General features: G+C 49.4%; 1 protein-coding gene across 6 annotated transcripts in view; it reads right to left on the reverse strand.

Annotated features, from left to right (window-relative positions):
- Positions 1-18,612, reverse strand: part of ZNF346 (zinc finger protein 346) — a 65,811-nt gene that overhangs the window by 20,144 nt on the left and 27,055 nt on the right. For 3 of the 6 annotated variants that reach the window (XM_030808474.1, XM_012505048.2, XM_012505051.2), the window contains 2 exons: positions 10,277-10,510; positions 43-136 (listed from right to left, as the gene is read on the reverse strand). The exons of 1 other annotated variant lie outside the window; for it this stretch is intronic. In XM_030808474.1, coding sequence (XP_030664334.1) covers positions 43-136; positions 10,277-10,510 — 328 coding nt within the window. Of the gene's footprint in view, positions 1-42; positions 137-1,067; positions 2,057-10,276; positions 10,511-18,612 lie in introns of those variants that run through there. 2 more of the 6 variants (XM_003280499.4, XM_030808475.1) reach the window with 2 other exon arrangements.

The raw sequence follows: 18,612 nt of genomic DNA on the forward strand, positions 1-18,612 counted from the left end.
CTCCTGCTATGGATCCTAGAATTTCAAAAAATGGTTACTTACTGGTTCTTGTGTTTGAAGCCGCTGACATGAGCTTGGTACTGTTCTATGGAGTTCAGCACTATCTTACATGTTTTGCAGGGGTAGCCCTTTCCAGCTGAAACACATCAAAATCAAGATCTTAGTAATCCAGAAAGAAGGAACCTGAAGACCGATGCTTTTCAGAGTGTACAAATGCCCTTCTAAGGATGGACAGGTGAGGCGAGGTGAGGTTGCTGGCCCTGATGAGAACCCAGAGGCCACAGTGCTCAGGAGGCACAGACTGTGTGCCTATGTGCTTCCTGGGGTTGGGAAGATCCTCATTCCTGTGTCCCTCGTCCCAGCATAGAGCCTGGCCCAGACTAGCTGTCTGCTGAGTGATAAAAGAATGACAGAACAAAGAGGTGACATTTGGTCTGTCTTTTCTACCTTGACTGTGCTAAGTGGCCTCATTAAGGATGCCCTTCACTGAGAGATCTCTGGGAAGGTGCCACTCTCCTAGGGCTTGCAGTAACAGTAATTAATGAGAATGCTGGTTATGAAAATCAATCTGTCTTTCTACCCTGGGAATCACAGACCCTGTCTCACTTTACCAGGGCTGCTCCAATGACAAAGTGGCTTTTCCCACATGGTCTGGTAGTGAGTGAGGAGCCAGAAGAGGGAACTGAACTGCTGGTTCTGCTTTCAGGTGATCTTAGTTAGATCCCTTCCTTTCTTCTGATCCTTAGCTTTTCTTTCTTTCTTTTTTTTTTTTTTTTTTTTTGAGACGGAGTCTCGCTCTGTGGCCAGGCTGGAGTGCAGTGGCACGATCTCGGCTCATTGCAACCTCTGCCATCCGGGTTCGAGGGATTCTCCTGCCTCAGCCTCCTGAGTAGCTGGGATTACAGGCGCGCACCACCATGCCCAGCTAATTTTTTTATTTTTAGTAGAGATGGGGTTTCACCATGTTGGCCAGGCTGGTCTTGAACTCCTGACCTCGTGATCCACCCACCTGGACCTCCTCAAGTGCTGGGATTACAGGTGTGAGCCACCGTGCCCGGCCACACCTGGGTAATTTTTGTATTTTCTTTTTTTTGTAGAGATGGGGTTTTGCCATGTTGCCCAGGCTCCAAACCTCTTCACATTGGAACCAGGATGATCTGCCCATAAAGCTCAAACTGGCAGCGGCTTCCCAGTGCTCTTAGGGTAAAGGCCCACCTCCCTAACATGACCCACAAAGTTATGCGTGGACACCTGCTCATTTCCTCTGCATCACTATGTCCCATACTATCCTACTTGCCCTCTGGGTGCCTTTCTTGATCCCTGCTCCCCCATCTTATCTCCTCTCATTTTATGTGCCCACAGTCTTGCATTTGTCTTTTTTTCTAAAGTTTGTCACAGTTGTAACTATTTGCTCAATGCCTGTCTTCTCTGCTAGACTGTAAGCTCCATAAGAAAACAGACAATACCTGTTTTATTTACTACATATATACCACAATGCCTGGCACATATTAGGTAAAAGTCCAGTAAATACTTATTGACTATATATGAATTTAGTAAGACCCGAAAACTTGTCCTGTATATAAAAGCTGAAGAAACTGGGGGACCAGCATGAGGCTCAGAAAGCAGCTCTACTGAGTGGGAGACAAGACCCAAATTAGGGAAAGTAATGGGGTAAAGCAGAGGAGGATTTCAGTAACCTGGAGGGGACATTCAATGCTCTGGGGGCAAGAAGGATTTGCCTGAATGCTATGTAGGTTTTAGTTCTGACCTTCTAGGGTAAATATGAGAGAAACACAAGCCTGGAGTATAAAACCACTCTAAGGCTTATTTGATCTGCGTGGTAGATGATGCATTTGCCCCCAGTGGGATTTGGATACCCTGGGTAATCTTACAGTAGATCCATACTTGCCATGAGACACTTGTCAGGGACCCTCAGGAACTATTCTCTGGATCCAACACAGAACTACATTGGGTTTCAATGTGGGCTCTGGCTCTGCCACTCTTTAATGTGGAACCCTGGGCAATCACTTCACCTTTCTGGTTTTAATATCCTCATCTGTAAAATGGGGATAATCAAAGTTGTTCAACAGTTATTGTCAGGATTACATCAGGTAATTAAATGTGAGAGCACCTCGCCCAAGCCCTGGACTATAACACCTATCAGTTAGTGTTAGATGACTTGACTAAATGAATGAACTAAATGAATGAATGGCCTTGAACGAAGCCAGCAGGGAGAAGTCAAGCTGTTAACAAACCTAAATAGACCGGGCACGGTGGCTCATGCCTGTAATCCCAGCACTTTGGGAGGGCGAGGCGGGTGGATCACTTGAGGCCAGGAGTTCCAGACCAGCCTAGCCAACATGGTGAAACCCTGTCTCTACAAAAACAAACACCTAAATTCTTTGCTAAGGTAGAATCCTTGTTAGCTGAAGTCATTGCCTGCATATTCTAGGTCAACAGCCCACCTCTGTAAGAAGGGGGACAGAGTGGGGCTCAGTGCCTCTGCTAGACATCCTACACTTGGAGAGCCTCCTGCCAAGTATGCTGAGAGCTGGAGGCACGTGGAAGGAGTGTAAGGTTTGCAGCCACACAGAGCTAAAGACCCATAGTGATATCAACATTTATTAACATCAAGGTCTTATCAGCTGTATGAGCTTGAACCATTCACTCTGGGTCTCAACCTCTTTATTTGTAAAGTGGTCGACATCATATCTATTTATAGGAATGTGTGGAGATTAAAATTATAATGTATATATTCCTATCAAAAGGGGATCTAATACCCCTGCCTCTCTGCCTAGTTATTTTATTTTATTTTTTTGAGACAGAGTTTCGCTTTTGTTGCCCAGGCTGGAGTGCAATGGCAAGATCTCGCCTCACTGCAACCTCCGCCTCCCAGGTTCAAGCAATTCTCCTGCCTCAGCCTCCCAAGTAGCTGAGATTACAGGCATGCACCACTACGCCTGGCTAATTTTGTATTTTTAGTAGAGACGGGGTTTCTCCATGTTGAGGCTGGTGTCGAACTTCTGACCTCAGGTGATCCACCTGCCTCAGCCTCCCAAAGTGCTGGGATTACAGGCGTGAGCCACTGCGCCCAGCTATTTTTTTTTCTTTTTAATAAAAAAACTATCGATATTCTTCAAATCCAAGTCCTCTTGAAAATCTATGACCTCAGGCTGGGCATGGTGGCTCATGCCTGTAATCCCAGCAATTTGGTAGGCCGAGGCGGCCACATCACCTGAGGTCAGGAGTCTGAGACCAGCATGGCCAACATGGTGAAACTCCATCTCTACTAAAAATACAAAATTAGCCAGCCGTGGTGGCGCATGCCTATAATCCCAGCTACTCGGGAGGCTGAGGCAGAAGAATTGCTTGAACCCAGGAGGTGGAGGTTGCGGTAAGCCGAGATCGCGCCATTGCACTCCAGCCTGGGAAATAAGAGCGAAACTCTGTCTCAATAAATAAATAAATAAATAAATAAGAAAATCTATGACCTCAGAGTGAAGGTGTAGAACACCTGATTTTTCTTTTTTTTTTTGAGACAGGGTCTCACCCCGTCGCCCAGACTGGAGTGCAGTGGCACAATCTTGGCTCACCACAATCTCCGCCTCCCAGGCTCAAGCGATTCTCCTGCCTCAGCATCCTGAGTAGCTGGGATTACAGATGCATGCCACCACGCCCGGCTAATTTTTTTGTATTTTTAGTAGAGACAGGGTTTTGCCATGTTGACCAGGCTGGTGTTGAACTCCTAACCTCAAATGATCCACCCACCTCAGCCTCCCAAAGTGCTGGGATTACAGGTGTGAGCCACTGCGCCCGGCTGAGAACACCGGATTTTAAAGTCATGTTATTTGGCTTGATTGCCACCTGCATCTCTAATTGATAATATACAACTTAGTTTTAGAGTCTTTATTTGTTCTACATAAGGACCAAAAAAAAGAGAAAAAACAAAACTTGAAAAAGAGACATAGGTCTTTTTTTTTTTTTGAGACAGAGTTTCACTCTTGTCACCCAGGGTGGAGTGCAATGGTGCGATCTCAGTTCACTGCAACCTCCGCCTCCCGGGTTCAAGTGATTCTCCTGCTGGGATTACAGGCGCCCACCACCACACCCGGTTAATTTTTTGTATTTTTAGTGGAGACGGGGTTTCGGGTTTCACCAGGTTGGCCAGGCTGGTCTCGAACTCCTGACCTCAGGTGATCCACCCGCCTCGGCCTCCCAAAGTGCTGAGATTACAGGCGTGAGCCATCACACCCAGCCACAGAGGTCTTTCTATAATACGTTCCTCTATGTATTTAAAAACTCGAAATAACTAGCATAAAATGAATATTCCATTCAGTAATAATTTTTATTTTTATTATTTATTTTATTATACTTTAAGTTCTAGGGTACATGTGCACAACGTGCAGGTTTGTTACATACGTATACATGTACCATGTTGGTATGCTGCACCCATTAACTAGTCATTTACATTAGGTATATCTCCTAATGCTATCCCTCCCCCCTCCCCCAACCCCACGACAGGCCTGGGTGTGTGATGTTCCCCACTCTGTATCCAAATGTTCTCATTGTTCAATTCCCACCTGTGAGTGAGAACATGCAGTGTTTGGTTTTCTGTCCTTGCGATAGTTTGCTCAGAATGATGGTTTCCAGCTTCATCCATGTCCCTACAAAGGACATGAACTCATCCTTTTTTATGGCTGCATAGTATTCCATGGTGTATATGTGCCACATTTTCTTAATCCAGTCTATCGTTGTTGGACATTTGGGTTGGTTCCAAGTCTTTGCTATTGTGAATAGTGCCGCTGTAAACATACATGTGTCTTTATAGCAGCATGATTTACAATCCTTTGGGTATATACCCAGTAATGGGATGGCTGGGTCAAATGGTATTTCTAGTTCTAGATCCTTGAGGAATCGCCACACTGTCTTCCACAATGGTTGAACTAGTTTACAGTCCCACCAACAGTGTAAAAGTGTTCCTATTTCTCCACATCCTCTCCAGCACCTGTTGTTTCCTGACTTTTTCGATTCTTTTTAGATTTTTTTTTTTTGAGATGGAGTCTTGCTCTGTTGCCCAGTGCAGTGGTGTGATCTCAGCTCACTGCAACCAGGTTCAAGAGATTCTCCTGACTCAGCCTCCTGAGTAGCTGGGACTACAAGCACATGCCACCACGCCCAGCTAATTTTTTTTTTTTTTTTTGAGATGGAGTCTGGCTTTTTTGCCCAGGCTGGAGTGCAGTGGCACGATCTCGGCTCACTGCAACCTCCTCCTCCTGGGTTCAAGTGATTCTCGTGCTTCAGCCTTCAGAGTAGCTGGGATTAACGGGCACATGCCACCATGCCTGGCTAATTTTTGTATTTTTAATAGAGACGGGGTTTCTCCATGTTGGTCAGACTGGTCTCCAGCTCCCGACCTCAGGTGATCTGCCTGCCTCGGCCTCTCAAAGTGCTGGGATTACAGGTGTGAGCCACCGCACCCAGCCAATTTTTGTATTTTTAGTAGAGATGGGGTTTTGCCATCTTGGCCAGGCTGGTCTCAAACTCCCGACCTCAAGTGATCCACCTATCTTGGCCTCCTAAAGTGCTGGGATTACAGGCGTGAGCCACTGTGCCTGGCCCTAGTTTTCGATTTTAATCAGTAAGTTATTCCTGAGGCAGGGGGAGATACTTCGGTGGTTCAAATTAAAAAGGACTCAACAAGGCCAAATTTATGTTAAGAAAACAGAAACAGAACCTTTGGAAAAGCCTAATATTTTTCTCCTACCAAGTCTTTCTAGACTGGACACCAGGATGTTGAAAATATTGACATTACCCCTTTATTACCAAAGATATAGAGTCAATTTCCAGTTTCCACACATTTATGAAGTAACTTTCTCAAGTTCTTTTAGTGCCCAAAATTTCAGAGGTAGCTATATGAAGTCTCAAAAAAATCTACATATTAGGGCCGAGTGTGGTGGGTTCGCGCCTGTAATCCCAGCACTTTGGGAGGCCGAGGCAGGTGGATCACCTGAGGTCAGGAGTTTGAGACCAGCCTGGCTAACATGATGAAACCCTGTCTCTACTAAAAATACCAAAATTAGCCGGGTTTGGTGGTGGGTGTCTATAATCCCAGCTACTCGGGAGGCTGAGGCAGGAGAATCGCTTGAACGTAGAGGTCGCAGTGAGCCAAGACTGCACCATTGCACTCCAGCCTGGGTGATAGAGTGAGACTCTGTCTCAAAAAATAAAATAAAATAAAATAAAAATCTACATATTTGTAAATGTAATATATAATAGTAATATGTAGCAAAATCCACATATTAGTAAAATTTCAATACAATTTTTTACTTTTCAGAAAGGTATCTTTACCATAAAGAACCTACTATTTCTTTTTTTTTTTTTTTGAGACGGAGTCTCGCTCTGTCGCCCAGGCTGGAGTGCAGTGGCGCAATCTCGGCTCACTGCAAGCTCCGCCTCCCGGGTTCACGCCATTCTCCTGCCTCAGCCTCTCCGAGTAGCTGGGACTACAGGCGCCCGCCACCATGCCCGGCTAATTTTTTTGTATTTTTAGTAGAGACGGGGTTTCACCGTGGTCTCGATCTCCTGACCTCGGGATCCGCCCGCCTCGGCCTCCCAAAGTGCTGGGATTATAAGCGTGAGCCACCGCGCCCGGCCGAACCCACTACTTCTTAATTTATAGAACCAGTTTTTACCCAGAAATCTAAGTAAATTGAATTAGTTAAGTTCACTTGAGGTGTTTCTGTTCTGGAGTAATAGATTATACTATGCAATCATTACAGTAGCCCCACCACCACACCCCACCTACCATCTGCAGATTTGCTTTCTATGGTTTCAGTTATCTGTGGTCAACTGCAGTCCAAAAATATGAAATAAAAAATGCCAGCCAGGCACGGTGGCTCACGCCTGTAATCCCAGCACTTTGGGAGGCTGAGCTGTGTGGATCACAAGGTCAGGAGTTCAAGACCAGCCTGGCCAACATGGTGAAACCCTGTCTCTACTAAAAATAAAAAAAAAATTAGCCGGACATGGTGGTGGGCACCTGTAATCCCAGGTACTTGGGAGGCTGAGGCAGGAGAATTGCTTGAAACTGGAAGGTGGAGGTTCCAGTGAGCTGAGATGGCACCGCTGCACTCCAGCCTGGGTAACAAGAGCGAAAGTCCATCTCAAAAAAGAAAAATAAAAAAATAAAAAAATAAAAAATAGCCAGATCATGGTGGCTCATGTCTGTAATCCCAGCACTTTGGGAGGCCCGAGGTGGGTGGATCACTTGAGCCCAGGAGTTCAAGACCAGCCTGGGCAACATGGCGAGACTCTAGCTCTACAAAAAATAAAAAAGTAGCCAGGTGTGGTGGCACACGCCTGTGGTTAAGCAATTTGGGAGGCTGAAGTGGGAGGAATGCTTAAGTCCGGGAGGTCACGACTGCAATGAGCCATAATTGTGCACTGCACTCCAGCCTGTGTGACAGAGAAGACCCTATCTCAAAAAAAAAAAAAAAAAAATTCCAGAAATAAACAATTCCTAAGTTTTTAAAGTGCTGGCTATTCTGAGTAGCATGATGAAATCTTAAGCTATCCCATTCTGCCCTGTTTAGGATGTCAATCATCCCTTTGTTTACCACACTGTATACGCTATCTGCTCATTAGTGCCTTAGCCATGTTGGTTCTCAGAGAGAAAAACACAGTATATAGAGGGTTTTGTATTATCCACCATTTCAGGCATCCATGGGGGGTTTTGAAACGTATCCCCTATGGATTAGGCATGGACTAGAATATTCTAAAAACATGTTAGTATGTCACAAAATGTTAAAATATGTATAGATTTTGAAATGTTTAAAGCATACAATTGGAATGTACAGTAAAAAGGCAGCAAATATTTTCTCCCAATGAATTCATAGCAAACAAGAACACATGTAAGAAAAACTATCATCAAGGTAGATATTTTTTTCCCTCTCTTAACAGTATAATATTCATGAAAACTGAATTTCTTCCAGGTCTTTTTTTAATTACCCTTAATGTATTAGAAATGGTCCAGTCAACTTTAAGGAATGTTCATTTTAAAACAGCATTAAAAGTACCAAAATACACAAATATTTTGGGCAAGACTTAAATGCATACTTGATAAAAGCAGGCTGGGTTTAACGGCTCATGCCTGTAATCACAGCACTCTGGGCGGCCAAGGTAGGAGGATGACTGGAGCCTAAGAGTTCATGACCAGTTTAGGCAACATACAGAGACCCTGTTTTTTGTTTTTTTTTTTTTTTTTTTTTTTTTTTTGAGATGGAGTCTTGCTCTGTTGCCAGGCTGGAGTGCAGTGGCACGATCTTGGATCACTGCAACCTCCACCTCCCAGGTTCAAGTGATTCTCCTGCCTCAGCCTCCTGAGTAGCTGGGACTATAGGCGCGTGCCACCACGTCCAGCTAATTTTTGTATTTTTAGTAGAGACGGGGTTTCACCATATTGGCCAGGATGGTCTGGCTCTCTTGACCTCATGATCCACCTGCCTTGGCCTCCCAAAGTGTTGGGATTACAGGCGTGAGCCACTGCACCCGGCAAGAGACCCTCTTAAAAAAAAAAAAAGGTAAAAACAAGGAATTCATCCTTTACCAACGAGTGGTGAATGGATCCTGCAAGTCAGGAGATTTCCATGCTTTCTCTCGCTCTACAGATGTTCCTTGACTTGCAATGGGGTTACATCTGGATAAACCTATTACCAATTGCTGCCTAGCAGTGCAAGAGAAGTACAGTTTCTATTCAACATCTGTTGCTTTCACACTATCGTAAAGTTGAAAAAAACCATAAAGCTGAACCATAGGAAGTTGGGGACCATGTGTACGTATAGTTTTAGTAGTTTTTCTTGGTACCAGTATCTCCTTAATATAACCACAACCAAAGAATGGGGGAGGCAAAACTTTAATGTAGGGGTCTAAATTCTGCTGATAGGAAGCAACCTTTTCTCTCGCAGGGGGTTCACCTTTGTGGAGGTATAAAGTAAGAACTATCAGAATATGAGATTCTGATCTAATCCGCTAAGGGTCCTTGGCCCAAATCTGGCTTGCAGACAGGTCTGACTTACATAGGCTATAAAAACAGTCCTTTTTTTTTGGCTGGGCACAGTGGCTAATGCCTCTAATCCCATCACTTTGGGAGGCCATGGCGGGTGGATCACTTGAGGTCAGGAGTTCGAGACCAACCTGGCCAACATGGTGAAACTCTTGTCTCTACTAAAAATACAAAAAAAGTTAGCCGGAAATTAGCCATGTGGGGTGGCACATAACTGTAATCCCAGCTACTCAGGAGGCTGAGGCATAAGAATCACTTGAACACAGGAGGCAGACGTTGCAGTGAGGTGAGATGGTGTCACTGTACTCCAGCCTGGGAGACAGAGTGAGACTCTGTCTCAAAGAAAAAAAAAATTGTTTTTTTGATACATGTTCTCGCTCTCACTCAGGTTGGAATGCAGTGGCACAATCATATCTCACTTTAGCCTTGACCTCCTGGGCTCAAGTTATCCTCCCACCTCAGCTTTCCCAAGGTGCTGGGACTACAGACATGCACCACCATGCCCAGCTAATATTTAAAATTTTTAGTAGAGATGGGATCTCACCATGTTGGCCAGGCTGGTCTTGAACTCTTGGGCTCAAGTGATCCTCCTATCGTGGCATCCCAAAGTGTTTGGATTACAGCATAAGCCACCATGCCTGGCTGGGCTTGAAAATTTTTAAATTTAGTTACACATTTAAAAATCAGAGGGACCAGGCGCGGTGGCTCACACCTGTAATCCCAGCACTTTGGGAGGCCGAGGCGGGTGGATCACGAGGTCAAGAGATCGAGACCCTCCTGGCTAACACGGTGAAACCCTGTCTCTACTAAAAATACAAAAAAATTAGCCGGGCATGGTGGCAGGCGCCTATAGTCCCAGCTACTCAGGAGGCTGAGGCAGAAGGATGGCATGAGCCCGGGAGGCGGAGCTTGCAGTGAGCCGAGATTGCGCCACTGCACTCCAACCTGGGAGACAGAGCAAGACTTTGTCTCGAAAAAAAAAAAAAAAATGAAAACCTGAAAGGGTAACAGCGGAGTAGGAATGGCATTCACTCTTCAGCTGACCATATCCCCTTCCTGGCTCTCATTTTAATTTCTCATCTGGCTTCTGTAGGCATCTGAGTTTGCAAACCCTACTTACAAGACCTAAGAAGGAAAAGCACAACGTCGGCTGGTCCAGGGAGCCCCAGTGGCCAAACCCTGGTCCAGCTCTGGGTGTGAGCTAGGCCTCCTCACCTGGAAAGTCACTGACAGCAGGGTCCGCCAGCCGCCCATAGCGTGCCATTAGTTTGAGCTTGGTCTCTTGTTTTCTGTGTTTCTTGCCCACATAATGTTGTTGAGCCATGACAGGGTCGTTGAAAGTTGCATGGCAGAGGCTGCAGAACTTGTCTGGGTCTATCATCTCTCTATTCTGGTGCAAGGCTAAGGTGGAGGCCACAAGGAAAGGATTTGTAAGGCGTTTCGACAGGGCTGCGGTGAGAGAGTTCAAACAGAAACAATGAAAAAACCCAGAAGGTGCCAGGCTTTTGAGTATGCTGAATAGAAAGGGCTGTGACACCAGTTAATCCCACTGGCAGATGTGGCACTGCCTGTGTGCATCACACACGTGAATGCATTCTCTAATTGGGAAACCTGGGAAGATTTGAGGGAGCCCAAAGACTGGCTATTTCATTCAGCAGCTTTAACTACTTTAAGCCCACAAATCCTGATGTTTCTCATATTCTTAGGAGGCTCTGAACTTCTCCTATCAAGTTGCCAAATTACAATAGACTAGAGATGCATACTTGCACTCTTTTTTTTTTTCTGAGATGGAGTCTCGCTCTGTCGCCCAGGCTGGAGTGCAGTGGCATGATCTTGGCTCACTGCAAGCTCCGCCTCCCGGGTTCACGCCATTCTCCTGCCTCAGCATCCCGAGTAGCTGGGACTACAGGCGCCCGCCACCACGCCCGGCTAATTTTTTTGTATTTTTAGTAGAGATGGGGTTTCACCGTGTTAGCCAGGATGGTCTCGATCTCCTGACCTCGTGATCTGCCCGCCTCGGCCTCCCAAAGTGCTGGGATTACAGGCGTGAGCCACTGCGCCCGGCCCATACTTGTACTCTTGAAGGGATACCTCAGCATTTCCCAGAACTTCATAGCAAGTGGGACACGAAGTTTGGGAGTTTTATTCTCATCCTTAAAGTAATACAGTTGCAGAGCTGGGAACCAATGCACAGATATAGAAATTGAGGCTTGAGTTCCTGGAGCTCACACAAGGTCATTCAGAAAAGGTAACCATACTAGGGATGCCTTTTAGGCTACATTGCATATTATAGGCTGAGTAGAGAGAAAAGAGGACCATTAACATTTAGTTATGTGTTTTGCTCACACCTGTAATCCCAGCACTTCAGGAGGCCAAGGCAGGCGGATCACGAGGTCAAGAGATTGAGACCATCCTGGCCAACATGGTGAAACCCTGTCTCTCCTAAAAATACAAAAATTAGCTGGGCATGGTGGTGTGTGCCTGTAATCCCAGCTACTTGGGAGGCTGAGGTAGGAGAATCACTTCAACCTCGGAGGCGGAGGCTGCAGCGAGCCGAGATTGTGCCATTGCACTCCAGCCTGGGTGACAAGAGCGAAATTCCGTCTCAAAAAAAAAACAAAAAAAATTTAGTGATGTGTTTTGTACATGTATTTTCTCCTTTGGTCCTCAGAACTACCCCAATGAGGTAGGTATCACTTTGCCACATTATTCAGAAAAACTGAGGCTCAGATGAGTGAAGTGGCTTGCCCAAGGTGACCCAGCTAGTGAGTGAAGTCAGGTCTGTGATCCTAAAGCCTGTGCTCTCTTTGCTATGCCAGGCTGCCAGAGTGTGGCAAGAAGACCTGAAGGCTATAGCTCTTACTTTCACCTTCAGAAAACATCCCTGATTCTGGCCAATGAATTCAGTTAATCAGAGCCTGGTATAGGCATACATGTGAGCCTCTTGTGCATCAACATATGGCTTGATGTTGACTCTAGGCTGCACTGCTGCCTCATAAAGTGGATGCCACGACTCACTAACAAGTCCATGTGGCTGAAATGGTGTCAACCTAGCAACTACTGCTTTAAAAATGTGGGGCCCAGAAGTCCCCGCCAGTGGTGGAGGACGGATGGGGCTCAGCAGGACTCACAGATGATCTGTCTCAGATGCTCTTCCATACCTGTATCACTTCAACTGGGGAAGTTTTGAGGATTTTGGGCAAGCCAGAAGAAATTTGCTGGCCTTTCCCACAGTGGTTTTTCTAGTATAGGGAATTTCAATTTCTCTGCTCATTGATTTTGTTTCAGCAAGTCATTAAAAAAGTAACGTATGCCGGGCGTGGTGGCTCACGCCTGTAATCCCAGCACTTTGGGAGGCCAAGGTGGGCAGATCACCTGAGGTCGGGAGTTCGAGACCAGCCTCAACATGGAGAAACCCCATCTCTACTAAAAATACAAAAAAATTAGCCACTTGTTGTGGTGCATGCCTGTAATCCCAGCCACTCGGGAGGCTGAGGTAGGAGAATTGCTTGAACCTGGGAGGCGGAGGTTGCGGTGAGCCAAGATCGTGCCATTGCACTCCAGCCTGGGCAACAAGAGCGAAACTCCGTCTCAAAAAAAAAGAAAAAAAAAGTAATGTACATGTTGTAGAATATTTTATAATATGAGAAAATATTCTGTTTGTGGTGTTGAGTGCAAAAAAAGCAAGTTACAGGCCAGGCTCGTGCCTGTAATCCCAGCACTTTGGGAGGTTGAGGCAGGCAGATGATCTGACTCAGGAGTTCTGAGACCAGCCTGGCCAACATGGTGAAACTCAGTCTCTACTGAAAAAAATACAAAATTAGCTGGGTGTGGTAGTGCATGACTGTAATCTCAGCTACTCAGGAGGCTGAGGCAGGAGAACTGCTTGAACCCGGTGGGCGGAGGCTGCAGTAAGCCGAGATTGCGCCATTGCACTCCACCCTGGGCAAAAAGAGTGAAATTCTGTCTCATAAAAGAAAAAAAAAAAGAAAAAGAAGAAAAACAAGTTACACATCAATCTGCTTCTTATGTCCTCAATTTTATAGAACAACAACAAACGCATAGGTGACAGCATGGAAAAAAGATCAAAAGCACAGAGAGTAGAGTGTGTTTCACTATTTTCCAACTTTTCCTTTCTTTTTTTTCTTTTTGAGATGGAGTTTTGCTCTTGTTGCCCAGGCTGGAGTGCAATGGCATGATCTTGGCTCACTGCAACCTCTGCCTCTGGGGTTCAAGCGATTCTCCTGCCTCAGCCTCCGAAGTAGCTGGGATTACAGGCATGCGCCACCATGCCCAGCTAATTTTGTATTTTTAGTAGAGACGGGGTTTCTCCATGTTGGTCAGGCTAGTCTCAAACTCCTGACCTCAAGTGATCCACCTGCCTCAGCCTCCCAAAGTGCTGGAATTACAGGCGTGAGCACCCGGCCTATTTTCCAACTTTTCTGTAATGAATGTAGATTTTTAACATCAGAAAAGAGGTATAGGCCGGGCGCGGTGGCTCACACTTGTAATCCCAGCACTTTGGGAGGCCGAGGCAGGCGGATCACGAGGTCAGGAGATCGAGACCACAGTGAAACCCCGTCTCTACTAAAAATACAAAAAAATTAGCTGGGCGTAGTGGCGGGCGCCTGTAGTCCCAGCTACTCGGAGAGGCTGAGGCAGGAGACTGGCGTGAACCCGGGAGGCGGAGCTTGCAGTGAGCCAAGATCATGCCACTGCACTCCAGCTTGGGCGACAGAGCAAGACTCCGTCTCAAAAAAAAAAAAATAAATAAAAAGAAAAGAGGTATAATGGTTAAGAGAGAACGGTCATTCTTTGATACTGAACAGAAGCATCAGAGGTGAAAAGGTAAGTAAGTCTAGCAGAACCATTTAATGTGCATCCAATAAAATGATGGATATAGAGTCTGTTCTCAGAAAATAACCTGAAATGTAATAAAGTGTTCTACAGAGATGTTCACTGCAGTGTTATTTGTAACACCAAAAAGTGGGGGGTGGGGAGATTAAATGTTCAGCATTAGAGGAATATTAAATGTAGTATGATGCAGTCACTAAAAATGCTTATAAAGAATTTTTTAATAACATGGGGAAATACAAATGTCATATTAAATAAAAAACATATAGAAGGCAATTGTATGGCCAGGTGCGGTGGCTCACGCCTGTAATCCTAGCACTTTGGGAGGCAGAAGCGGGTGAATTACCTGAGACCAGGAGTTAGAGATCTGCCTGGCCAACATGCCGAAACCCCATCGCTACTACTACAAAAATTAGGCAGGGAATGGTGGCTCACGCCTGTAATCCCAGGACTTTGGGAGGCTGAGGCGAGTAGATTACCTGAGGTCAGGAGTTTGAGACCAGCCTGACTAACATGGTGAAACCCCATCTCTACTAAAAATACAAAACTGGCCGGGCACGGTGGCTCATGTCTGTAATCCCAGCACTTTGGGAGGCTGAGGTGGGTGGATCACCTGAGGTCAGGAATTCAAGACCAGCCTGACCAATATGTTGAAACCCTATCTCTATCAAAAATGCAAAAAGTAACTGGGCATGGTGGCAGGAGCCTGTAGTCCCTGCTACTCAGGAGGCTGAGTCAAGAGAATTGCTTGAACCCAGAGGGTGGAGGTTGCAGTGAGTCAAGGTTGCACCACTGCACTCCAGCCTAGGCGACAGCAAGACTCCATCTCAAAAAAACAAAAAAACAACATTAGCCGGGCATGGTGGTGAGCACCTGTAATCCCAGCTACTCAGGAGGTGGAGGCAGGAGAATCGCTTGAACCCAGTGGGGCAGAGGTTGCAGTGAGCTGAGATCGCGCCATTTCACTCCAGCTTGGGCAAAAGAGGGAGAGTCCATCTCAAAAAAAAAACAAAACAAAAAACAAACAAAAAAGAAGGCAATTGTACATACCATATGGTAAGATCATTGTTTGAGGCCAGGAGTTCAAGGGCAGCCTGGGCAACATAGTGAAACCCCGTCTCTACTAAAAATATAAAAATGGGCCAGGCGCGGTGGCACGCGCCTGTAGTCCCAGCTACTTGGGAGGCTGAGGCAGAAGAATCGCTTGAACTCAGGAGGCGGAGGTTGCAGTGAGCTGAGATTGTGCCACTGCACTCCAGCCTGGGTCACAGAGCAAGACTCCATCTCAAAATAAATAAATAAATAAAAATAAATAAAAAAATAAAGAACCCCATATGTGTAATCCATATGTGCGTACTGGTATTTTGAAACATCACCAACATATTAACAGCATTTCTCTCTTGGTGGTAGGATTTGGGTGATATTTTGCTTTCTTCTTTGTATCTTTTGCAATTGTTTGAAGTGGAATTATTCATAATGAGTATGCATTGTTTTTATAAAAACATTAAAGTTATTTAAAGTAGTCTATGTTTATATGCACATATACACGGAGTTAACCTAGACATACACAAAACAAACATACGCACAGATATACAAAGATACACATAACAATAAGATTATAGGAGAAACCAAAATGTTAACAGTGTTTATCTGTGAATGGTAAAATATGGGTAACTTTTCTTTCAATTTACCCACGTTTTCCTTATCTCTTACAACGTGCTTATATTACTTTTACATTAAGAAGTGTTTAATTTCAGAAATATAAAGTTGTGTAATAACAGGAAACGTGCTTAAGCTGTAAAATTAAATGAAAAGTAAAAGCAGGATATAAAGGGTACCTGCATTATGATCACAACTATATAAAAACAAAGTATGTGGCTTCCTTCCTTCCTTCCTTCCTTCCTTCCTTCCTTCCTTCCTTCCTTCCTTCCTTCCTCCCTCCCTCCCTCCTCCCTCCCTCCCTCCCTCCCTCCCTCTCTTTCTTTCTTTCTTTCTTTCCCTCTGTGGCCCAGGCTGCAATCTACTCAGCTCGCTGCTGCCCGCGCCGCGGACTCCCTGGGACTGCCGCCGCACGCCACCGCTGCCTGCTTTTTCTCGTTCGGCTGCAGGCGCGCGGTCGCCATGTTGGCCACGCTGCTCGCCAGCTCCTGACGCCGAGTGCTCTGGCCGCCTCAGCCTCCCGAGCCCCTGCCCGGCCACCGCCCCGTCTGGGACGTGGGGAGCGCCTCTGCCCGGCCGCCCCGTCCGGGAAGAAGTGAGGAGCGCCTCTGCCCGGCCGCCCCATCCGGGAAGAAGTGAGGAGAGCCTCTGCCCGGCCGCCCCGTCCGGGAAGAAGTGAGGAGCGCCTCTGCCCGGCCGCCCCGTCTGGGAAGAGGTGAGGGGTACCTCTGCCCGGCCGCTCCGTCTGGGAAGTGAGGAGCACCTCTGCCCGGCCGCCCCGTCTGGGAAGTGAGGAGCGCCTCCGCCCGGCCGCCCCGTCCGGGAAGAAGTGAGGAGCGCCTCTGCCCGGCCGCCCCGTCCGGGAAGAAGTGAGGAGCGCCTCTGCCCGGCTGCCCCGTCTGGGAGGTGAGGAGAACCTCTGCCCGGCCACCCATCGTCTGGGAGATGAGGAGCGCCTCTGCCCGGCCGCCGCGTCTGGGAAGTGAGGAGCGCCTCTGCCCGGCCGCCCCGTCTGGGAAGTGAGGAGCACCTCTGCCCGGCCGCCCCGTCTGGGAAGTGAGGAGCGCCTCTGCCCGGCCGTCCCGTCTGGGAAGTGAGGAGCGCCTCTGCCCGGCCACCCACCGTCTGGGAAGTGAGGAGCGCCTCTGCCCGGCCACCCACCGTCTGGGAAGTGAGGAGCGCCTCTGCCCGGCCACCCACCGTCTGGGAAGTGAGGAGCGCCTCTGCCCGCCACCCACCGTCTCGGAAGTGAGGAGCGCCTCTGCCCGGCCACCCACCGTCTGGGAAGTGAGGAGCGCCTCTGCCCGGCCACCCACCGTCTGGGAAGTGAGGAGCGCCTCTGCCCGGCCACCCATCGTCTGGGAAGTGAGGAGCGCCTCTGCCCGGCCACCCATCGTCTGGGAAGTGAGGAGCGCCTCTGCCCGGCCGCCCCGTCTGGGAAGTGAGGAGCGCCTCTGCCCGGCCACCCACCGTCTGGGAAGTGAGGAGCGCCTCTGCCCGGCCACCCACCGTCTGGGAAGTGAGGAGCGCCTCTGCCCGGCCGCCCCGTCTAGGAAGTGAGGAGCGCCTCTGCCCGGCCACCCACCGTCTGGGAAGTGAGGAGCGCCTCTGCCCGGCCGCCCCGTCCGGGAAGAAGTGAGGAGCGCCTCTGCCCGGCCGCCCGTCTGGGAAGTGAGGACCGCCTCTGCCCGGCCGCCCCGTCCGGGAAGAAGTGAGGAGCGCCTCTGCCCGGCCGCCCCATCCGGGAAGAAGTGAGGAGCGCCTCTGCCCGGCCGCCCCGTCCGGGAAGAAGTGAGGAGCGCCTCTGCCCGGCCGCCCCGTCCGGGAAGAAGTGAGGAGCGCCTCTGCCCGGCCGCCCCGTCCGGGAAGAAGTGAGGAGCGCCTCTGCCCGGCCGCCCCGTCTGGGAAGTGAGGACCGCCTCTGCCCGGCCGCCCCGTCCGGGAATAAGTGAGGAGCGCCTCTGCCCGGCCGCCCCATCCGGGAAGAAGTGAGGAGCGCCTCTGCCCGGCCGCCCCGTCCGGGAAGAAGTGAGGAGCGCCTCTGCCCGGCCGCCCCGTCCGGGAAGAAGTGAGGAGCGCCTCTGCCCGGCCGCCCCGTCTGGGAAGTGAGGAGCGCCTCTGCCCGGCCGCCCCGTCTGGGAAGTGAGGAGCGCCTCTGCCCGGCCACCCACCGTCTGGGAAGTGAGGAGCGCCTCTGCCCGGCCACCCACCGTCTGGGAAGTGAGGAGCGCCTCTGCCCGGCCACCCACCGTCTGGGAAGTGAGGAGCGCCTCTGCCCGGCCACCCACCGTCTGGGAAGTGAGGAGCGCCTCTGCCCGGCCACCCACCGTCTGGGAAGTGAGGAGCGCCTCTGCCCGGCCACCCACCGTCTGGGAAGTGAGGAGCGCCTCTGCCCGGCCACCCACCGTCTGGGAAGTGAGGAGCGCCTCTGCCCGGCCACCCACCGTCTGGGAAGTGAGGAGCGCCTCTGCCCGGCCACCCACCGTCTGGGAAGTGAGGAGCGCCTCTGCCCGGCCACCCACCGTCTGGGAAGTGAGGAGCGCCTCTGCCCGGCCACCCACCGTCTGGGAAGTGAGGAGCGCCTCTGCCCGGCCGCCCGTCTGGGAAGAAGTGAGGAGCGCCTCTGCCCGGCCGCCCGTCTGGGAAGTGAGGAGCGCCTCTGCCCGGCCGCCCCGTCCGGGAAGAAGTGAGGAGCGCCTCTGCCCGGCCGCCCCGTCCGGGAAGAAGTGAGGAGCGCCTCTGCCCGGCCGCCCCGTCTGGGAAGTGAGGAGCGCCTCTGCCCGGCCGCCCCGTCCGGGAAGAAGTGAGAAGCGCCTCTGCCCGGCTGCCCCGTCTGGGAAGTGAGGAGCGCCTCGGCCCGGCCGCCCCGTCTGGGAAGTGAGGAGCGCCTCTGCCCGGCCGCCCCGTCTGGGAAGTGAGGAGCACCTCTGCCCGGCCACCCATCGTCTGGGAAGTGAGGAGCGCCTCTGCCCGGCCACCCATTGTCTGGGAAGTGAGGGGCGCCTCTGCCCGGCCACCTATCGTCTGGGAAGAAGTGA

This window comes from Nomascus leucogenys, unplaced genomic scaffold (genome assembly GCF_006542625.1).
Source record: "Nomascus leucogenys isolate Asia unplaced genomic scaffold, Asia_NLE_v1 Super-Scaffold_3019, whole genome shotgun sequence".
Lineage (NCBI taxonomy): Eukaryota > Metazoa > Chordata > Mammalia > Primates > Hylobatidae > Nomascus > Nomascus leucogenys.